This window comes from Toxorhynchites rutilus, chromosome 1, assembly GCF_029784135.1.
Source record: "Toxorhynchites rutilus septentrionalis strain SRP chromosome 1, ASM2978413v1, whole genome shotgun sequence".
NCBI classification, from domain to species: Eukaryota; Metazoa; Arthropoda; class Insecta; order Diptera; family Culicidae; genus Toxorhynchites; species Toxorhynchites rutilus.
Genome location: NC_073744.1, coordinates 156,384,066 through 156,402,838, shown reverse-complemented (window position 1 = coordinate 156,402,838; position 18,773 = coordinate 156,384,066). Strand labels below are relative to the sequence as shown.

Sequence of the window (18,773 nt, the reverse complement as noted above, 5' to 3'; positions counted from 1 at the left end):
TGTATTAATGGTCTTTGATCAGTGCTGACTATTGCATCGTATTTGAGAAGTTGATGTTTCGGAGATTGTGATCCCGCAATCCATTTGTTGCTTACCCAGAGCAATGATCCGTTTATTTCTATTTCAATCGGTGATATTCTAATCTATAGAATAAAGGCCAGGGAGATTAGCATTTTGCTAATCACCCAATTGTAGCACACAAACACCCGAGCTCCGATAAGTCAATCGATTTTTTTTATGGGGGACTCAAAGCCAGGTGTTCAATTGGAAAGAGGTTTCTTCCAAGCTCTCCGTAGCATTTGTTTATCAGAAAATTGAGTTGCTCCCGGTCGGTCGACGACACGTTGCCGTTCGCTAGTTATGCGTCGCAATTGTAACATTGTAACGGTATTTTTCTCCCGGAGGAATTAGTTATCTCACGTGCACCAGAGCGGAGGTTAATCTTATCAATTGGGATTTTTTGGAGTCTAGTCGTACACAGGAGAATTGATGTGGTTCAGTATACTATAGGTGGCCTAGTGTGTTGGACATTCTTAGGGAAACTGGGTTAAAAACCGAATAACCAGTGGAATTTGGGTGAAGCGGAGTGCTTCGAAGTGATGTGAGAAATGATAAGTCTTAGAAAATCGGATTTTCTTAAAGGTGAATAACGATTTATCAAACAAAGATGGTTCTAATTCATCTTTGTTTCCCTAACTTCTAGTTCACTGCATGATATGTGTGGTGATCTTGATAACATGTCAACTAGCTATTCAGAGCGTCTTGGCTCAGAATGACGAACCTCACTGTGTGATGTATGGGATCTGTAGCACGATCGGTATTCACTCGCAGAACTGTCCGACTACGGATGTAGCCAAACCGTTGAACAACGCGGATGGGGTGGAGATTATGCGCAAACGGTGCGCATTTATGTTCGAAGACGAAAACACTCCACTGTGTTGCGACTACGGGCAGCTGTTGGAGCTGGACAAGAACTTCAAAACGGCCGAAGGGTTGTTCGGTCGATGTGAGACCTGCATCAAGAATATGTTGTTCAGTATCTGCAGCATGGCATGTAGCTCAGAGCAGAGTAGATTCTTGACGGCGCATACTCATGAAAGCGGTCAGTACGTGGAGAGCGTTGACTTCCGGATAGATCGGGCACACATCGAAGGGGTGTACGACTCGTGCAAAGGTATCGTTCTGCCCTCGAGCGGGAAGTACGCCATGGATATCGCCTGTGGAAGCTGGGAATCAACGCGATGCACTGCCGAGCGATGGTTCAAGTATCTCGGTGACGCGATCGAGAATGAATATGTGCCGTTCACAATAGAATACCATCTGGAGGAAGGCGCGGAGAAGCGATACAATCAGGATGTGTTGTCCTGCAGCGAAGCCTACAATGGGTCTCTGAGCTGTTCGTGTGTGGATTGCTTCGAGAGTTGCCCGGTCTCGGATCCTCCGGAAGCCGACGATCCGGGATTTATGGTCGGAGATCTGAACGGGGTTACGTTTGTTATCGCTGTCGTTGTGGGCGGGGTTGGTTTGATGTTGATCCTGATATTCGCTTTCTTGAGATCCTATGAAGGAATGCCTGAGTTTCCACGGTTTTTGGGAGGTTTCCCTGCAGTCAACGTTTGGCTATCCAAATTCTTCACTCATTGGGGGACTTGTAAGTATATTGGATTTTTCTCCATAGATGTTTGATACAATGTTTCGATACGCAGTTTGTGCTGCCCATCCGATCCTGATTTTGGCGATCTGTTCGTGGCTTGTCGGAGGTCTCTGCTATGGGATCATTTTTCTAGAGATAACAACCGATCCGGTCGAGTTGTGGGCAGCTCCAGAGAGCCGTTCTCGTATCGAGAAGGACTATTTCGACTCACGCTTCTCACCCTTCTTCCGGAACACCCAGATGTTCATCAAACCAACCAGGCAGAACTACGTACGGTTCACAATCACGATCAGTCATCATGATTTTATACCAAAATTGTAATTTGTTTTTCAGATCGTCCATCCAACGGTGATGGGAAATGTCACGTTCGGTCCAGCGTACGACAAAGAATTCCTGCTGGAGGTGTTCGCCCTACAGGAGCACATAGAACAAATAGGTCAAGCCGAAGGAGCCGGTTTGGAGAAGATCTGCTTTGCGCCGATGACGGCTGCTGGGGAGGAAACGGTGCTGTCCGAGTGCACAATACAGTCTGTGTTTGGGTACTTCATGAATGACTACGACAAGTTCAACAGTGTCCGCACGGATAGGGAAGGCTTCGAGGTGAACTATTTGAACGTGATTAACGATTGTACGAGGAATGCGTATCTACCGGCTTGCTTCGGTCCATACGGTGGACCTATTGAGCCGGGGATAGCGGTCGGAGGTTTTCCCAAGCCAGCCATGGGCGAGAGTCCTGATTTTAGGCTTGCTACGGGTGTTATTGTTACGTTCTTGATCAACAACAGGGCGAACAAGGACGAATTGGGACCGATGATGGAGTGGGAGAAGAAATTTATCCAGTTTATTGAGAAGTATGAGAACCCGATGCTGGACATAGCATACACCGCCGAGCGATCCATCGAGGATGGGATTGATGCGATGTCCGAGGCGGAGATGTATACGGTGATCATCAGCTACGCGGTTATGTTCGTCTACATCACAATCTCTCTGGGGAAGATCAGTGGCTTCCGGACGTTCTTCACTGAATCCAAAATAATCTTAGCCATAGGGGGTATAGTGATAGTGCTGGTGTCAGTTGTTTGTAGTCTTGGGTTCTTCGGATATCTACGCCTTGCAACCACAATGTTGACCATAGAAGTGATACCATTCCTGGTGCTGGCGGTGGGTGTTGATAACATCTTCATGTTGGTTCATGCATTTCAACGAATCGATAGAATCGAAACTCCGGAAACTCCTGACGCCATTGGGAGGGCTCTGGGGAAGATTGGTCCGTCAATTCTGCTCACCACTGCTAGCGAATGTTGCTGTTTCGCAATTGGTGGTCTATCTCCGATGCCGGCTGTGAACACGTTCGCTTGGTATGCAACGGTGGCACTGCTAGTGGACTTCCTTCTACAAATTACAGCCTTTGTTGCTCTGCTTGCGATCGATGAACGCCGATCGGCTAGTGGTCGGTGGGATCTATTTTGCTGTGTCAAGAGTGAACAGAAAGTTTCAAAGCAGCAGGAAATCGGATTTCTAGAGAAGATTTTTGGAAAATACTACGCCCCACTGCTCATGAACAAGACCGTCCGGCTGGTTGTGCTGGCGTTCTTCGTGATACTGTCTTCCCTGTCGCTAATGGTTGTGCCAAATGTCGAACCAGGACTGGATCAACAATTGTCCATGCCGAAGGACTCACACCTGGTTAAGTACTTCCAGTTTATGGCCGATTTGCTATGGATGGGTCCTCCGGTTTATTTTGTGCTGAAGGCAGGGTTGAACTACAGCTATGTGGGAGACCAGAACAAGGTTTGTGGTGGGGTGCTGTGCGATACGGATTCGGTACAGACGATGCTGTACCTCGCCTCGAGGTACCCGGAAATGTAAGTATACCTTTGTTAATTCCAGGGATTCTCAAACTATTGGGCGGGAGACCTCTTTTCCAAAATGTAGTGATGTCTCAGACTCTTATATCTATTTTTTTAAATTGTATCTCTAGATCTTTTCTTATTCACACAAAATATTTACCAATTTAAAAACATTTGGTAATTTGACATCAGTGATCAAAAATTGTCAGTAAACTTGACAGTAATGTCAGTAAACTTGACATTATTTTCTCATCAAAATTCTACAAAATAAATAGACACAAAATTCAGTAAATTAGAGTGAAAAAGTATTCCGCAAAGAAATGTTTTAGGAGAAAATATTGTTTCCGTGCATGAAAAGAAACGAAAGGCGTTCTACCAATCTATCCAAATCCGGTTCAATATCGGTGAGTTTATTTATTTTATCAGAATGTTTGTAACCCCACTCGACCAGGTATGGCGATGGAAGAGCGATAAGATATTTTTCAGGAATGTTCCGCACTGCAGGATACTGTGTTTCAATGTTGTATTGCAATCAGAACCGGCGATAGCCTTGGTTGAACTTCCTCATGTGTGCTGATAGTAATCATCTCTTCTTGCATTATCACATTGGATTCTTCTATGACTGTGATCAGGGCCCGAAATCTTCGAAGGTGAAAAATAAAGATCGACGAAGCTACTGAGAGCTTCGCTTCGACTTGAACTGCTTCGGCAGTCGCCGTCAAGAAAAAATGAACTGACTAGCGATGGCTTGCGAGGATGACTGATGAACTAATCCAGTCAGTGGTTATTCTAACTGACGCGACTAATGAATACAAATCTGCCTCTGCATTCAACAGACACCAACCCACATTTCTACTCCCATAAGAACGAAATTGTTAGCCGTGTACACAATCTTATTTTTACGTCCATATAAAGTGGGACGAAAACATGATTCCTGATGCAAAAAAGAAGTTACCTCATCAATGGACGGTTTATTGTGTACCCATCGTAAACTCATACCAACGGACTTAGACAGCTATCAGGTATGCTATAAAGGTTCTCGCGTTAGTATTAGTAAATAGCGTGCAAATTAGCGCACACACACTGCACGCTATTTTATACGTGTGAGTAATTTTCGTATACGATACAAAAAAATCTAGCTCACCTGTAGCGTATGTCAAACCACGTTGAGCTCAAACATCGATGCATGCATACGATGTACATGGGAGAGAGAGAAGCGAATTCGTTTTGGGGGAAGTCACTTCAAAATGCAATGAGGACAATTTGACTAGGAAGAATGAAATGAGATAGTCGAGTCGTAGAGAGGGAAAGTGATTAAACTCCCGACTGACTGTTTAGTCGTTTTGGCAGAGAAACTGCGTGAAGAAGCCAAAAGTCATTTCCGACTGAATACAGATATAATCAGTCAGATAGTCAGCTGACTATCCTCAGTTGACTATGACTATGCCGAGCCCTGGCTGTGATGTTGTACGGATTTATCATCCATTGAGGAATTTGTAAATTTAGTGGATCCTCAAATCTTTTAGTAAAATCCTTGCGTATCATGTACGCATCTCTTAAATTTAATGTCTTAAAGCTTTTATGATAATTCTGATAAATACGGCAACTGTGAATATTCTTTTCTGTTTATGAGGGATGAGTTTACTCACAAAGGCCGATATTATTGGTTTTGTTTTAATCGAGTTGAGATCGTCTCCCTGTAGCAAATTACTTTATTCAACATCCTAAATATATCAGTCACGTTATATTTTTTGTTCTAAATTATTTTTTATGCTGAATTCATTTTAAAATGACTCAGCAACGTAAAGAAACAATGGGCTGTGAATAGGGGCCTCTGTTAGTAAAACAATGCAAATGTTCTTTCTTGAGAAGACATCTTCTTCTTGAATGGCGTTAACGTTCCCTGTGGAACTTTTGCCGTCTCAACGTATGCATTAACTAGCGTCATTTATTAATACTTAGTTGAGATTTCTTAAGCCCAATAACACGCCTTGAATGTATTCCGAGGGGAAAGCTCTAGAATACGCGTGACCACAGTGCAAGTCGAAGGAAATTTCTCTGGCGAAAAATCCTCCGGCCAAAACGGGAATCGAACCCGAACACCCGGTATATTGATGTGAGACGCTGACCACTCGACCACGGGTGCATTTCACCCGTGGCCGAGTGGTTAGCGTGAGTGGTTCTCACTCAAGAAGACATAAAAACCTCATTAATTTTTTTCATATTCGGATCCTTTTCTTGTAAAAATTCCACCACAAATTCAAAAATCTTGCTATGCAAGAGCTTCTTGAAAACCAGCGAACTTCAGTGTGTAGAAGTAACCTAGTAGATACTTCGTCGTTTTGAAAAAATTGTTCTCCTCTGGTACCCGTCTTTAAGTTTGTAACAAGAAACAGTTCTTGGTACTTGAATATTCATATTTATTTGCAATCGTCTTTGATTCAAAATCGTACAGACTGAAATTTAATCTATGACTCTAATTCTAGCCTTAAAACTATATTTAGACATACCAAAATCGTACACATAGAATATTGAGTTTAATACTCTCAAACATGGATTGTATGGGCCATTTGGTCCGTAAACGACTATGTGGAATGGCAGATTGATGGCTGGAAAAAATCGTAGAGTTTGCGTAGGGACCTTGGAATTTATCTGTTGCAGTAAAGGGTGTGTCACATCAAATTGCATCACGGAAAAAACGCTGTAGAAATTCGCCCAGTAGACCGATCCTTTTGAAAATTTTAGACAGTAAAATAAAAACTATTAAACAACTTTTGGCATTTTCTTTTTATTCATACTCGAGCCCAAGCCCGTATGCTCGCACCTTCCTCTTTACCCCGTCCATAAGGTTCTGTACAACGTCAGGTTGTAGTTTTTTTTGAACAGAAATCCATTTTCTCTTGAAGTCCGCCTCCGATTTGACAACTTTTGGGTTCTTCCGGAGGGCCTGCTTCATAATCGCCCAATATTTCTCTATTGGGCGAAGCTCCGGCGGGTTCATTTCCTTTGGCACGAACCCGTTGGCTTCGTACCACTCCAACACGTCCTTTGAATAGTGGCACGAAGCGAGATCCGGCCAGAAGATGGTCGGGCCCTCGTGCTGCTTCAATAGTGGTAGTAAGAGGTTCTGTAGGCTCTCCTTAAGGTAAACCTGCCCGTTTACCGTGCCGGTCATCACGAAGGGGACGCTACGCTTTCCGCAAGAGCAGATCGCTTGCCACACCATGTACTTTTTGGCAAATTTGGATAGTTTCTGCTTGCGAATCTTCTCCGGAACGCTGACTTTGTCCTCTGCGGAGAAGAACAACAGGCCCGGCAGCTGACGAAAATCCGCTTTGACGTAGGTTTCGTCGTCCATTACCAGGCAATGCGGCTTCGTCAGCATTTCGGTGTACAGCTTCCGGGCTCGCGTCTTCCCCACCATGTTTTGCCTTTCGTCGCGGTTAGGAGCCTTCTGAACCTTGTATGTAAGCAGGCCCTCCCGCTGCTTGGTCCGTTGGACGAATGAACTTGACAAATTCAGCTTATTGGCGACATCCCGGACCGAACTTCTCGGATCACGTCTAAACTGCTTAACTACGCGCTTGTGATCTTTTTCACTGACGGAGCATCCATTTTTGCCGTTCTTCACCTTCCGGTCGATGGTTAGGTTCTCGAAGTATCGTTTTAGTACTCTGCTGACCGTGGATTGGACCCAGCATCTTACCGATGTCCCGATGTGAAAACTCCGGATTCTCGAAATGAGTGCACAGGATTAATTCACGACGCTTTTTTATTCGTTCGACATTTTTCCAAATTTACGAAAAATTGACAGTGAAGCATGGCCAACGTGATCTATACACTCTTATCTGATTATAAGCGAAAGCTGAAGATATAATTCTTAAAAATAAATTTCTACAGCGTTTTTTCCACACACCCTTTAGTTCAGAACAATAAACATTTTCTTCAATAATGTTGAATAGAAAGGTTTGCCGGAGGCGAGTCATAGGTCGCCTCCGGCAAACCAGAGCACGATAACCATATTGAAGATCGGGTAACCAACCAAATGGAATCTTGGTCGTATGCTGGCAGGGAAGGGAGCCTATCCGAGCGTCTGTTCACTATAGAGGTGCGGCTCAAAAAAGCGTCTGTTCCACATGTCAGGGGCGGCTGATTACTGTCCTTGTTCCAGCGTCGGACTCTAACCAGAGCAGTGCACGATGGTTTTCCGGTGAGAGTGGGGGTTGGTGCAAGCCCTGCAAGCCATCCGTAAAAATGAAACGCATAGAACAGTCTTCCGTGTTTCACATAAAACACTGCGTATGAGATGAACATGTTCACACTTGTTTTCGCAGTTTTGTGTTTGCAGACTAACATGATTTTTTCGTACCTGTGTTTGAAAATGTGACATGTTTTCTATTCGTCGTATGTTTTGATATACGTTGTTTAATCCCAATGTTTCGCATGGTGATCCCCGATAATCCTTCGATTAATCGATTAATCGAATGCTTCCTACAGAAATCGAATATTAAACGAACGAATACTGCGCAACCAATAATCGAAGCGAATGAATAATTTACGTCGATTAATCGATCCAAACCCAGAGAAAAAAAACGAACGGTTTAATCCCGAAATTCAATCATTATTTTTGACCGCCCCTAAACTCGTGAACGAATTTCAATGCAATCAACGCGAATTGAGCTTCGTTTACGAGTTTAGGGGAGCGTAAAAGATAAAAATGATTTTCAGACGAAATGAATACTTTTTTGATTCCCGATGGCTTTCTAGCAAATGAGAAATATAAGTCTAACTAATTATTTCTCTCAGTGTGACGATTAATCGATTAATATATTATTTGGGGCGATTAATCGTATCGAATAACAAACTGCTGAAAAGTATTCGATTAGCTGATGAACGATTAATTTCAAAAATCGGGGATCACTAGTTTCGCATGATGTTCAAACATGGTGTACAGTTTCTCTTCCGTTTTCACCTCAAGCAACTGCAGTGTGTAGAGTGAGAGAAGCGAATTGGGCACCACACCACCACCACTCAATACACGGTGTGTTAGTCTCTTAACATGGAAAAATGCTTCCATATCATGATAATGGGTGCTTCGACTAAAATTTTCGGCAAATAAAATACACCTTTTTATCTGTTCTGAACAAAATAAGCCTCAATTGATATCAGAATTCATGATATCAGTACAAGCATGAATTTAACACGTTAAGCCCCTAGGGACCGACGCTGGTTGCTGAATGGTCCAGCAAAAGTATAATATGCTCATAAGGGGCTGTCCACATACCACGTGGACAACTTTAGGGGGGGGGGGGGGGGTTGGTTAGGTGTTTCGAAAACGTCCACGCTTGTCCACGGAGAGGGGGGAAGGGGTGTAGATTATGTCCACGTGGACACTCTAAATACATAATTTAAAAAAAATCACATCTGTAGTTAATAATAAATGAAATTTATTTTGAATTTCCGAGAAATTTGTCGGTATTTATCAAGAAAAAGGTTGAGCTGTCTGATTGCGTTTCCCGGACGAACATCCATATTTTTGATATAGTTGAACTTCTTTGCTAAATTGTGTATCCTGATAGTATCGCACATTAACCGAGAGCGATCGATTTATTTTCATTGGTTTAAGATTACAATGCCGAAATGACAGGATGGAGACACCGTCAAAGCATGTTAAAATGTTGTAATATCAGATATACACGACATTGTTTTTCTAGATGGGGCTTTTGGTTCAATTTCCGCTCTTGATGTAAAAATCGTTTCGCCTTCAATTTTTGAAAACTCCCAAGACGAAAATGGAACACAAACAACAAATTCTTTTATGGATGCACGAACTGTATCTCGCGAGAAGTGTTCTTTGCAGCGATGCTCTTCTTCGTTCTGGAATATGCTTTTATTGGGTTGCACAGAAAGTTCATGCCGTCTTGTAATGATAATCGAAACGAGACGCTGATCATAAAAAAAACCTCAGTGCACGACATATGAATTAGCAGCTTAATTGCAGATACAGTAGAACTCCGATTATCTGCGTAATAGCCTGGCAAGGTCACTGCGAATAACGAAAATCGCGGATGACGAGTCAATGGACTAAAAATGGGGTGCAAACACGAAATAAAAATATTTCAGCATGAAAACTATGTTTTATGAATACAGAAATCTCTAAGCTCTCCATCTGTAAGGTCGTGCCCAAATAATCTGAAAGCGATTAAAACAAAAGAGCAAGTGCCACCATCTCACTGACAAATCGGATCATCCGTTCGCGGATAACCGGGGTATCTTCAGTATCTTCAGTATCTCACCTGGTGAAACCTGGTCACGTAAAACGCTACAATGTTTGAGTTTTACACTATTATATAAAAAAACATTTAATGGATTTGAAGGTATTTAAATCAGCTCATATTTTCAAACTCACAATTTTCAAGAAAATCGTTGAGTGAAATGTTGAGTGAAAAAAAATCTTTTGGCCAGTCAAATAAACTGCATAGCTGTCCTCAAAGTGTGTCTCCACCAGGAGAAAGGCATTCTTCAGATTATCATTTGTCCAGGCCGGTGGAAGGAATAATTAAACGCCAAGAACTTCGACTTATTGGATATAATGAAAAGCACGTTACGCAGTCTTTCGACAAAAAAGCAGAAGTTCTGCGTTGATGGAATATTCAAGTTGCGCAAAGAACTACATAACACCACACAGCATTTTATTATCTTGAACACTGAGGTCTTGCTTCGCTTCAGCTTTCCTTCGATGATTTCAACTAACTGAATTCAGCTAACGATGTTATTGAATTCATTGTTTGTTTTTTCTCCAAAACTTAAGCAGCCCAGCCAGTTTTCGCCAGGTTACGCTACAAAATGTCTCAGAAAGGAATCACAAGTGATGTTTTGATATAACGTAAATATAACGTAATTACAACGTAAATGGAATTTGGATCAAACAAGGTTATACAAATAATTTCACGAACAATGTTGGGAAACAACTCAAAACATTGTGTTAAAACCGCTACTATTGATAAACTATTAATAAACTATTTCTAACAATGTTAAAACATAGCATAAAAAATAGAAACAAACTTAAAAGGGAATTTACCCACAGTTCAATTACTTTCCCGATTTTTAATCAAAAAAATGAACAAATGTCCACGTGGTCAACAGGGGAAGGGGTATAGAAAATGTCCACGTTTTTCCCCGGAGGGGAGGGTGGGGGGTGTCTAAAATCGTGCTTTTCTGTCCACGTGGTATGTGGATAGCCCCTAAGCTGTTTATCTCAGAGAAACAGCTTGTATGAATGAGAGATTCCATCAATCTATACACTTCATGCCCATCAGCGAAGAGAAGAAACCTTGTCTCCGATGAGCGTGTTCTCCCAGTATTCGTGCATCAATTCTAAAGCCCGCGCTCTGAGTGATCAATAATATTGAACGCATATCGTCTATGGGCCGCTTAAGCAAATTAGGAAAAATTATCAAGCTATAGCCAATATGGTTCGTTGAATGCAGTTTCAAGTCAATAAGAAAACGTTTATCCAACTCCAAGGTGTTGAGGAAACGTCTATTCGACCATATTTTGATTTGATTAGCTCTGCTTAGACTGCGATATCGAAGAAGATCTTTGTCTGACTACATTATTTTTGCTACCAAATTACTATAAATAGAATTAGTTTTTTTAGTACATTGACAGACGCTTGTTAAAATCTTTTACAGCCACTAGATAAAACTTGGTCAGTTTCTGATGAATTTAAAAAAAAACAAATGGCCGAGATTTAAACATTTGCATCGATGATCCTCCATCAAACCATTTGCTCCGTTAGAAAACTTGAAAATGTAATGCCAAGTAGTCGAACAAGTAGCTTAACAACTGGCAGCAAATGTACATTTTGGTAGCTCGTCATGTGTTGTAAGCACTTCGGAAAATTTATCATAGAAGGTTTATACGATTGAATCTATCGAGTTACCTACTAAATAGAATTGCCAGTCGATAGAAGCAATAGCGTTATTTAATGAGTGAAAGTTGCAACCCCTGAAGTTCATGGCCGTCATATTGGTTCGTTGCTTTGTGTTGGTATGTAGCTGGCTACTGCGAACGTCGAGCGAAACGATGAACGACTTATGATGAGGATCAACTGAGAGGAGTAGTTGAGAAGTTTCAACTGTTTGCATGTCGGCTAGTGCATTGACGAAGGCTAAATCGAGTAGACGCTGGTTAGAGTTTATAAAACGGTTAATCCGTGTTAGCCCGCAAACAAGTAGTGATTCGATGAGTGTTAACTCTTGTTCTGAAGATGCGTTGATAGGCGTGTTACCGTTCAAGTCTTCGTCAAACTGCCATCTCAGGTATGGGAAGTGTAGTCGTCCAGCATCATAACAAAATCAGTGTCTTCGAGCTGATAAAAAACGGCGCGGATCGCTTCAGCATGGGCTAGATCCATACCAGTGGTTGAATTTGGTCGTAGGTAAAGGGTGTGTCACATCAAATTGCATCACGGAAAAAACGCTGTAGAAATTTAATTTTTAGGAATTATATCTTCAGCTTTCGCTTATAATCAGATAAGAGTGTATAGATCACGTTGGCCATGCTTCACTGTCAATTTTTCGTAAATTTGGAAAAATGTCGTCGAACGAAAAAGAGCGTCGTTAATGATTCCTGCGCACTCATTTCGAGAATCCGGAGTTGTCACATCGGGACATCGGTAAGATGCTGGGAATCGTCCAATCCACGTCAGCAGAGTACTAAAACGATACTTCGAGAACCTAACCATCGACCGGAAGGCGAAGAACGGCAAAAATGGATGCTCCGTCAGTGAAAAAGATCACAAGCGCGTAGTTAAGCAGTTTAGACGTGATCCGAGAAGTTCGGTCCGGGATGTCGCCAATAAGCTGAATTTGTCAAGTTCATTCGTCCAGCGGACCAAGCAGCGGGAGGGCCTGCGTACATACAAGGTTCAGAAGGCTCCTAACCGCGACGAAAGGCAAAACATGGTGGGGAAGACGCGAGCCCGGAAGCTGTACACCGAAATGCTGACGAAGCCGCATTGCCTGGTAATGGACGACGAAACCTACGTCAAAGCGGACTTTCAAGCACCTATCCAAGTTTGCAAAAAAGTACATGGTGTGGCAAGCGATCTGCTCTTGCGGAAAGCGGAGCGCCCCCTTCGTGATGACCGGCACGGTAAACGGGCAGGTTTACCTTAAGGAGTGTCTACAGAAGCGCGTACTACCACTATTGAAGCAGCACGAGGGCCCGACCATCTTCTGGCCGGATCTCGCTTCGTGCCACTATTCAAAGGACGTGTTGGAGTGGTACGAAGCCAACGGGGTCACCTTCGTGCCAAAGGAAATGAACCCGCCCAACGTACCGGAGCTTTGCCCAATAGAGAAATATTGGGCGATTATGAAGCAGGCCCTCCGGAAGAACCCAAAAGTTGTCAAATCGGAGGCGGACTTCAAGAGAAAATGGATTTCTGTTCAAAAAAAAAACTACAACCTGACGTTGTACAGAACCTTATGGACGGGGTAAAGAGGAAGGTGCGAGCATACGGGCTTGGGCTCGAAGTATGAATAAAAAGAAAATGCCAAAAGTTGTTTAATAGTTTTTATTTTACTGTCTAAAATTTTCAAAAGGATCGGTCTACTGGGCGGATTTCTACAGAATTTTTTTTCCGTGATGCAATTTGATGTGACACACCCTTTATATGCAACAGATATATAATATGTAGGTTGCTAGCTTGATTTGAACAATAACTAGCTCAAGCTGACTGCATTGTGGTAATGAGACCGAACTGCATTTGTAGTTATTTTAACGGCAACAAGAACTCTTCCACCTCTCGAGAGTTTACTGGTAAGTTCGATATGATCGCATCGGAATGAGCTATCTTCAAATGATATCAATGATTCACAGAAGTCGGATCGAAGCCACGTTTCAGTAGCGACTTCCTGTATACCTATTTTATAACGTTTCTTTGTATACTTTCTAACGTGCGTCTTGTTGGTGCTATGGTGAGAGGAGTTGTGACCGCATAGTATCGGTGTGCGGTGGTCGATCGCACTGGCGTTAACCCTTCCGCTACGAGCGTCGTCTATAGACGACATCCGAGCGATGACATGTTTGTACCAGCGTCGTCTATAGACGACATCAGGGTGATACTGCACATCGATTACACCAGCGCGATATGCATACTTTTCGGCGTTCGGCTCCGTTCAGCGGTAGCACTCCGACGGAGCACACTGCCGTAGTGAAAGGGTTGAAGCGCTGAAAGCGACTGACATTAACGGTAGTTAGCATTTTTTTCTGTATTGTAGTGACCTTTAACACTTTTGGTTGGTTCGTCTCTGTTACCTTCCTTTTTTGGAAGAATGTTAGGAGTGAGAATTGAACTCCTGATCTTAAGCGTGAGGTAGGGAGTTGTTTGAATTGAATGAGTACTTGCCTGCTAATGTACTCTGTAAGTACTCGTATATCGAACATACCCTAACAGCAGAGCTTGAAAGAATGACAAGGGCTTAATCTTTTGTCAGCATGTACTCTTGATAAGTGGTCTTCCATTTTTGGAGGCTTCATAGACATGTTACTGAATACTTTTCCATATATGAGACACATCGTTGACAGACACAGCATTGATTTGATAGTGATGAAATAAATCCGAGAATCTCCAGATCGAAAGCTTGTTTTGGTGTAGATCTTCTGCTGTCTAGCTTATTCCTCACATTTTCCACTCCAGGCGGACAGCAGCCATATTTTGAGGATGTAGAACTTTGCGCAGAAGGTATTATTAGGATTCTTCCTGGAATGTGTTTGGAGGGAGATATGTGCTGTGATGCTGCTGCACGTAAAAATCGGTGAAGCCCATATAGGGAATGTTTTTGTATATTCTACCAATGTTAGCACTACAAACACTTTGGTAATTTTTTTTTAGCACGCATTTTTGTGAGTATAGGTACCGGATGTTTTAAAGGTATGCCCACAAATTTTCGGTAATAATTTTCCTGAAGTAATTGAAAAAATATAAGGTGTTTTGGTAATTGCTCTGTTACTTTTCCGTTTTATACAGTATCTTGATTAATCTAGTGTTAGCTAATAAGGGTCGATTTTTGTACCATAAATCAGTTTTCGTTTATGACGACCCCTGGGAAACCAATATTGGCCACAAGAGGTCATATCGGGGATATCGCTTTTTTAGAATCCTTGGTTTATTTGATATTACACTCTTTGTGTGTAGATCTCGGAGATCCGGGTCAACGAACATAAAACCCAAACAAATAAGCTAGCGTTACATGTTATTTATCTATGTTCCTCGCAGAACCCGAATTGCCCGACCATCTTCCTCCTGGCTGGATGACTACATTGACTGGCTTGGCATCGAAGGTTGCTGTCGTGAAAATCCGCTGGATGGGTCCTTCTGCATGAGTACCAGTAAGTAGTTGGCGGCAACTCTCCAACACAGAGAATCACAAACTCCATATCCACCCTCTTCCCACAGACACATTCTGCCCGTCCTGCCCAAAGGAGTTCGACGAAACCGGAATTCGTCCGACCGTGCCCCAGTTCGAACGCTACATGGAGTTCTTCTTGTCTGATCTGCCAGACGATCGGTGTGCGAAGGCCGGCAGGGCTGCGTACCTAACGGCACTGAACTACGTACAGGACTCGCGGGGTCATCTGAACGTTCATGATTCGTACTTCATGAGTTATCACACGACGGTGGTCACTTCGAGGGATTTCTACGAGGCACTCCAGTGGGCGCGAAGGGTCACCGACGATATCCAGCAGATGCTCGACGAGAAGGGTGCCGGGGTGAAGATATTCCCCTACAGTGTATTCTACGTCTTCTACGAGCAGTACTTAACAATTTGGACGGATACATTGGTGTCGCTGGGACTGTCACTGGCGGCGGTGTTTTTGGTTACTTTCCTAGTGACCGGACTGGACATTGTATTCTCATTGATTGTGCTGCTGATGGTGTTCTTGATTTTGCTCAACATGGGAGGTTTTATGTGGCTTTGGAACATCACATTGAATGCGGTTTCTCTGGTCAATCTGGTTATGGTGAGTTGTGGTTTGATATCGGTATACCTAGAAAGGTATGTTACATCGGATTCTTACTTTCCACAGTGCGTTGGAATCGGGGTTGAGTTTATTTCGCACATCGTGAGGTCGTACAAAAATGAAGAGGGGACGAAAATCGAAAGAGCTGCTTTGTCGTTGACTAAAACGGGTAGCAGCGTGTTCTCCGGCATAACTTTGACAAAGTTTGCCGGAATAATTGTGTTGGCTTTCGCCAAGTCGCAGATATTCCAAATATTCTACTTCCGGATGTACTTGGGCATCGTGGTACTCGGAGCACTCCATGGTTTGGTACTACTTCCGGTGTTTCTCAGCTACATTGGACCACCTTCGGTGAAGAAGACGTCAACAACCAGTCCCTACATGCCGATGGATCATCCTGAGGATTCCGAAGCTGTGACAGTAAAACGAGGAGAATATGAAGCACCAGTACGGGAGTCGTCAATCCCATACGAAAAACACAGATTGTAGTCACCATAAGTAATTTATTGAGTTTTTACACAACAATACACGTAATTCAGATTCAATACTCCTTCAACTGGGTAGCTTGAATGGAATTCCAGTGAACCGCGGTCGCTGGGTAATCCTATCTGCGTTTATTTTCTCCCCGACAATCGTAATCTCCTGACGTTTTTTGGGATTGTACAGTAAATGGATATCGTCCGTGTCCAGCTTATAGAATGGTTCCGTATGCCAACCGTAGCTGTTAAAAAGACGTTTAACTTGAAAATTTTACTCAACGCCAACCCCCCTCACGTCTCCACTCACCACTGATTCTCCGTCCGAGGCTCTCGGTACTTCTCCCGCGGTCCCTCGGCGATGTTCTTCTCCAGCAACTTGAAGTACTTGTCGAAACTATCCAAGCGACTTTGCGCTTCGACCGTTGTCGAATCATATTTGGACCAGAATTTGATCGCAATCGGCACCCGGTTCAGATTGGGCAGGAAGTGATCCGTCACACGGATGTGGGTATTCTGCTTGTTGATCACTTCTTTCTCGAACGCGTACGACACAATGGCCGGAGGCTTCGGAAGTTCTTCCTCCTGAACGGATGCCATCTCTTTCATTTTCACTCGCGCGCTGCTCTCTGGACTGCTTTGATTTGAGACTAAACCAGAGGTGAGGCGCACACACACCTTATCGATTCGAACCGAACAGAGTGACTGAACTCGGACTCGGAACCCTTCCCCGCGCAAGGAAGAATCCTAATTCCGCCAAAAAAATGCCTACCCCAGAGCGCGCACAACGCGGCAACAATACTCGGTGATGACTATCCGAAGCCCCAAAAAAAGCAGGGAAGCTAAATGGAAGCAATAAATTGCAAAATAATTTATATCGCTAATGGGGTGGGGTGAAGCAGTTCGCCAGAAACTAGGTGAAAGTGATAGAAGCAGGGGTTGGGGCCGTAAATTTGCTCGGCATATTTTTTAATTTGTATTGCGATAAACAAATTCCTTCGGTGAGTTTGTATGTTTATGGGACCACTGCAGAGAAGAAAAGGGGCGAAATGCGGTGGCAAAATTCAAGGTTGAAAATAAGTTTGTCTTTCGTGGTTATTCTTCCACCGTTGAACTTCTAGTTGTCAAATATTTTGCGCTGCCCCTTCGTTACCACCTGGGTGGCATTTTTGGCAGTAGCGGAATTGACTTCGTTGATGGTGGGAGGAGGTATCCTTTGAATATTTTTATTTATATAGGTTATGCTCGGTGGATTTCCTTTGGATGGAACATGACCTTTACAAGATATGAAAAATTGTAACTCATGGTTGAACACCGTTTTGGGCTCTGATAGATGTCTCACGCTTTTGGCAAATTGAATTCAGAAGCAAAGCACATTTTTGATACGGTAATTTCGTAAGTGGTGTGCGTTGGGTGTTACAGAGTTTGTCGATTCAAACGCGAAAATTATACACATATAATTAACCGCGCGGAAGCTTGGTTATTCTGAAAAATCCAATCCAATCCAGAAAAATTTTATTCCAAATTCAAATATATACTGCATTATTATCTAATAAAAAAAAGTAAAAAAAAGCATTTCAAGACGAACGGTTTCATTGTGCTTAAACATGATAATAATACAACTAATGTCTTAAAAGCTAAAAAATAGCTAGACAAGAAGCAGTTAGCAATTATCACTCCGCATCCTTTATTAATTTAGGGGAGACTAGAATAAAATCGAGGGGCATGTGATGAATCAACTGACTGTGGATAATGGAATTTTTATTAAATTTTATTATATTTTATTTAATTTTATTTCTCACTTAATTTTTTCTTTAATATTTTCATGATGTACCGTGTTCTGTTAGTCAAATCATTTCATTCGGTAATGACACTGAGGGTATTGTAAAAATACATAGTTGACATAGTAGTTCATTATATAGTGCATTTATTTGATACACATATCCCAATAAACTCTTTTTTAGATAATGAATGAGTTGACATGACTTGGCCATCAGGGGTCAAATTTACATTAATGTGGAACAGCGCTACAGACAAAAATTTTGAAGGACAAGCTAAAAAATGTAAAACCGATCAAGAAAAAGGATATTTTGAAAAAATTACAAAAATAAACGATTTTTCAAATTTTACAATGCATTTCAAAATATTGCTTCATTTCAAGTACAAATAAAACTGTCTAAAATACGCAGACTTCCTTCACAATTGTCGATGCGATGTTTTTATTTTTGACCAACACGGTCCCAATATGGTTGCTTCATTGGCATGTATCTCAGCAAATACGTCGTTTTTTTCCAGTCATTTAAATATATCCTGCATTCCAGATTACTCCCAACAGAGAAGTCTAAACTTGAACTGACGGAAATCGATTCACAAAGCATGGTTTTGAAGGGAGGACCTACTTTAGGTGATAAATAGGGTGTTTGGTATTTTAGGACTAAACAATTACGCTACTAAAATAATATCCAAAAATCAATTCCCAATGAAACTCTGTTCATCGTTTTCATTCAAGAAATTTGATATTCTCCAATGATATCATTCCAAAAAATCGCCTATGTTTCCGACCCCATTGCTACCGGAAACTACAGCAAGCTCGTTTCATCATGTCAATGAAGTCATCAGCTCTACATAATTTTGGACTTAAGCGATCCAGTTGTTGCATGAGGAGCTCCATTGGTATCCCGTTCAACGATGACCCACAGAAAATAGTCCAGTGGATTCATGTAATGACTTCAAGGCGGCCAAACCTCCTTCTCTCGAAAT

General features: G+C 42.4%; 2 protein-coding genes across 2 annotated transcripts; one reads left to right on the top strand and one right to left on the bottom strand.

Annotated features, from left to right (window-relative positions):
* Positions 1-246: 246 nt before the first annotated feature.
* On the top strand, positions 247-17,981 carry LOC129773749 (NPC intracellular cholesterol transporter 1 homolog 1b). The gene is made up of 7 exons (XM_055777398.1): positions 247-642; positions 704-1,651; positions 1,707-1,924; positions 1,988-3,519; positions 14,792-14,904; positions 14,972-15,537; positions 15,604-17,981. The coding sequence occupies exons 1-7, from the start codon at positions 609-611 to the stop codon at positions 16,024-16,026; spliced, it is 3,834 nt and encodes a 1,277-aa protein (XP_055633373.1). The 5' UTR covers positions 247-608; the 3' UTR covers positions 16,027-17,981.
* LOC129773813 (uncharacterized) lies at positions 16,021-16,813 on the bottom strand. Its single transcript, XM_055777467.1, has 2 exons — positions 16,324-16,813; positions 16,021-16,258 (listed from the first exon to the last, which is right to left on the bottom strand). Exons 1-2 carry the CDS (start codon positions 16,620-16,622, stop codon positions 16,090-16,092), a joined length of 468 nt encoding a protein of 155 aa, XP_055633442.1. The 5' UTR covers positions 16,623-16,813; the 3' UTR covers positions 16,021-16,089.
* Positions 17,982-18,773: the final 792 nt, after the last annotated feature.

Coding starts and splice junctions, on each gene's coding strand:
- LOC129773749 (XM_055777398.1), top strand. CDS start 609: ATGATAAGTCTTAGAAAATCGGATTTTCTTAAAG. Junction 14,905..14,971: donor GTCCTTCTGCATGAGTACCA/GTAAGTAGTTGG, acceptor CTCTTCCCACAG/ACACATTCTGCCCGTCCTGC. Junction 15,538..15,603: donor CTCTGGTCAATCTGGTTATG/GTGAGTTGTGGT, acceptor TACTTTCCACAG/TGCGTTGGAATCGGGGTTGA.
- LOC129773813 (XM_055777467.1), bottom strand. CDS start 16,622: ATGAAAGAGATGGCATCCGTTCAGGAGGAAGAACTTCCGAAGCCTCCG. Junction 16,259..16,323: donor CCTCGGACGGAGAATCAGTG/GTGAGTGGAGAC, acceptor TCTTTTTAACAG/CTACGGTTGGCATACGGAAC.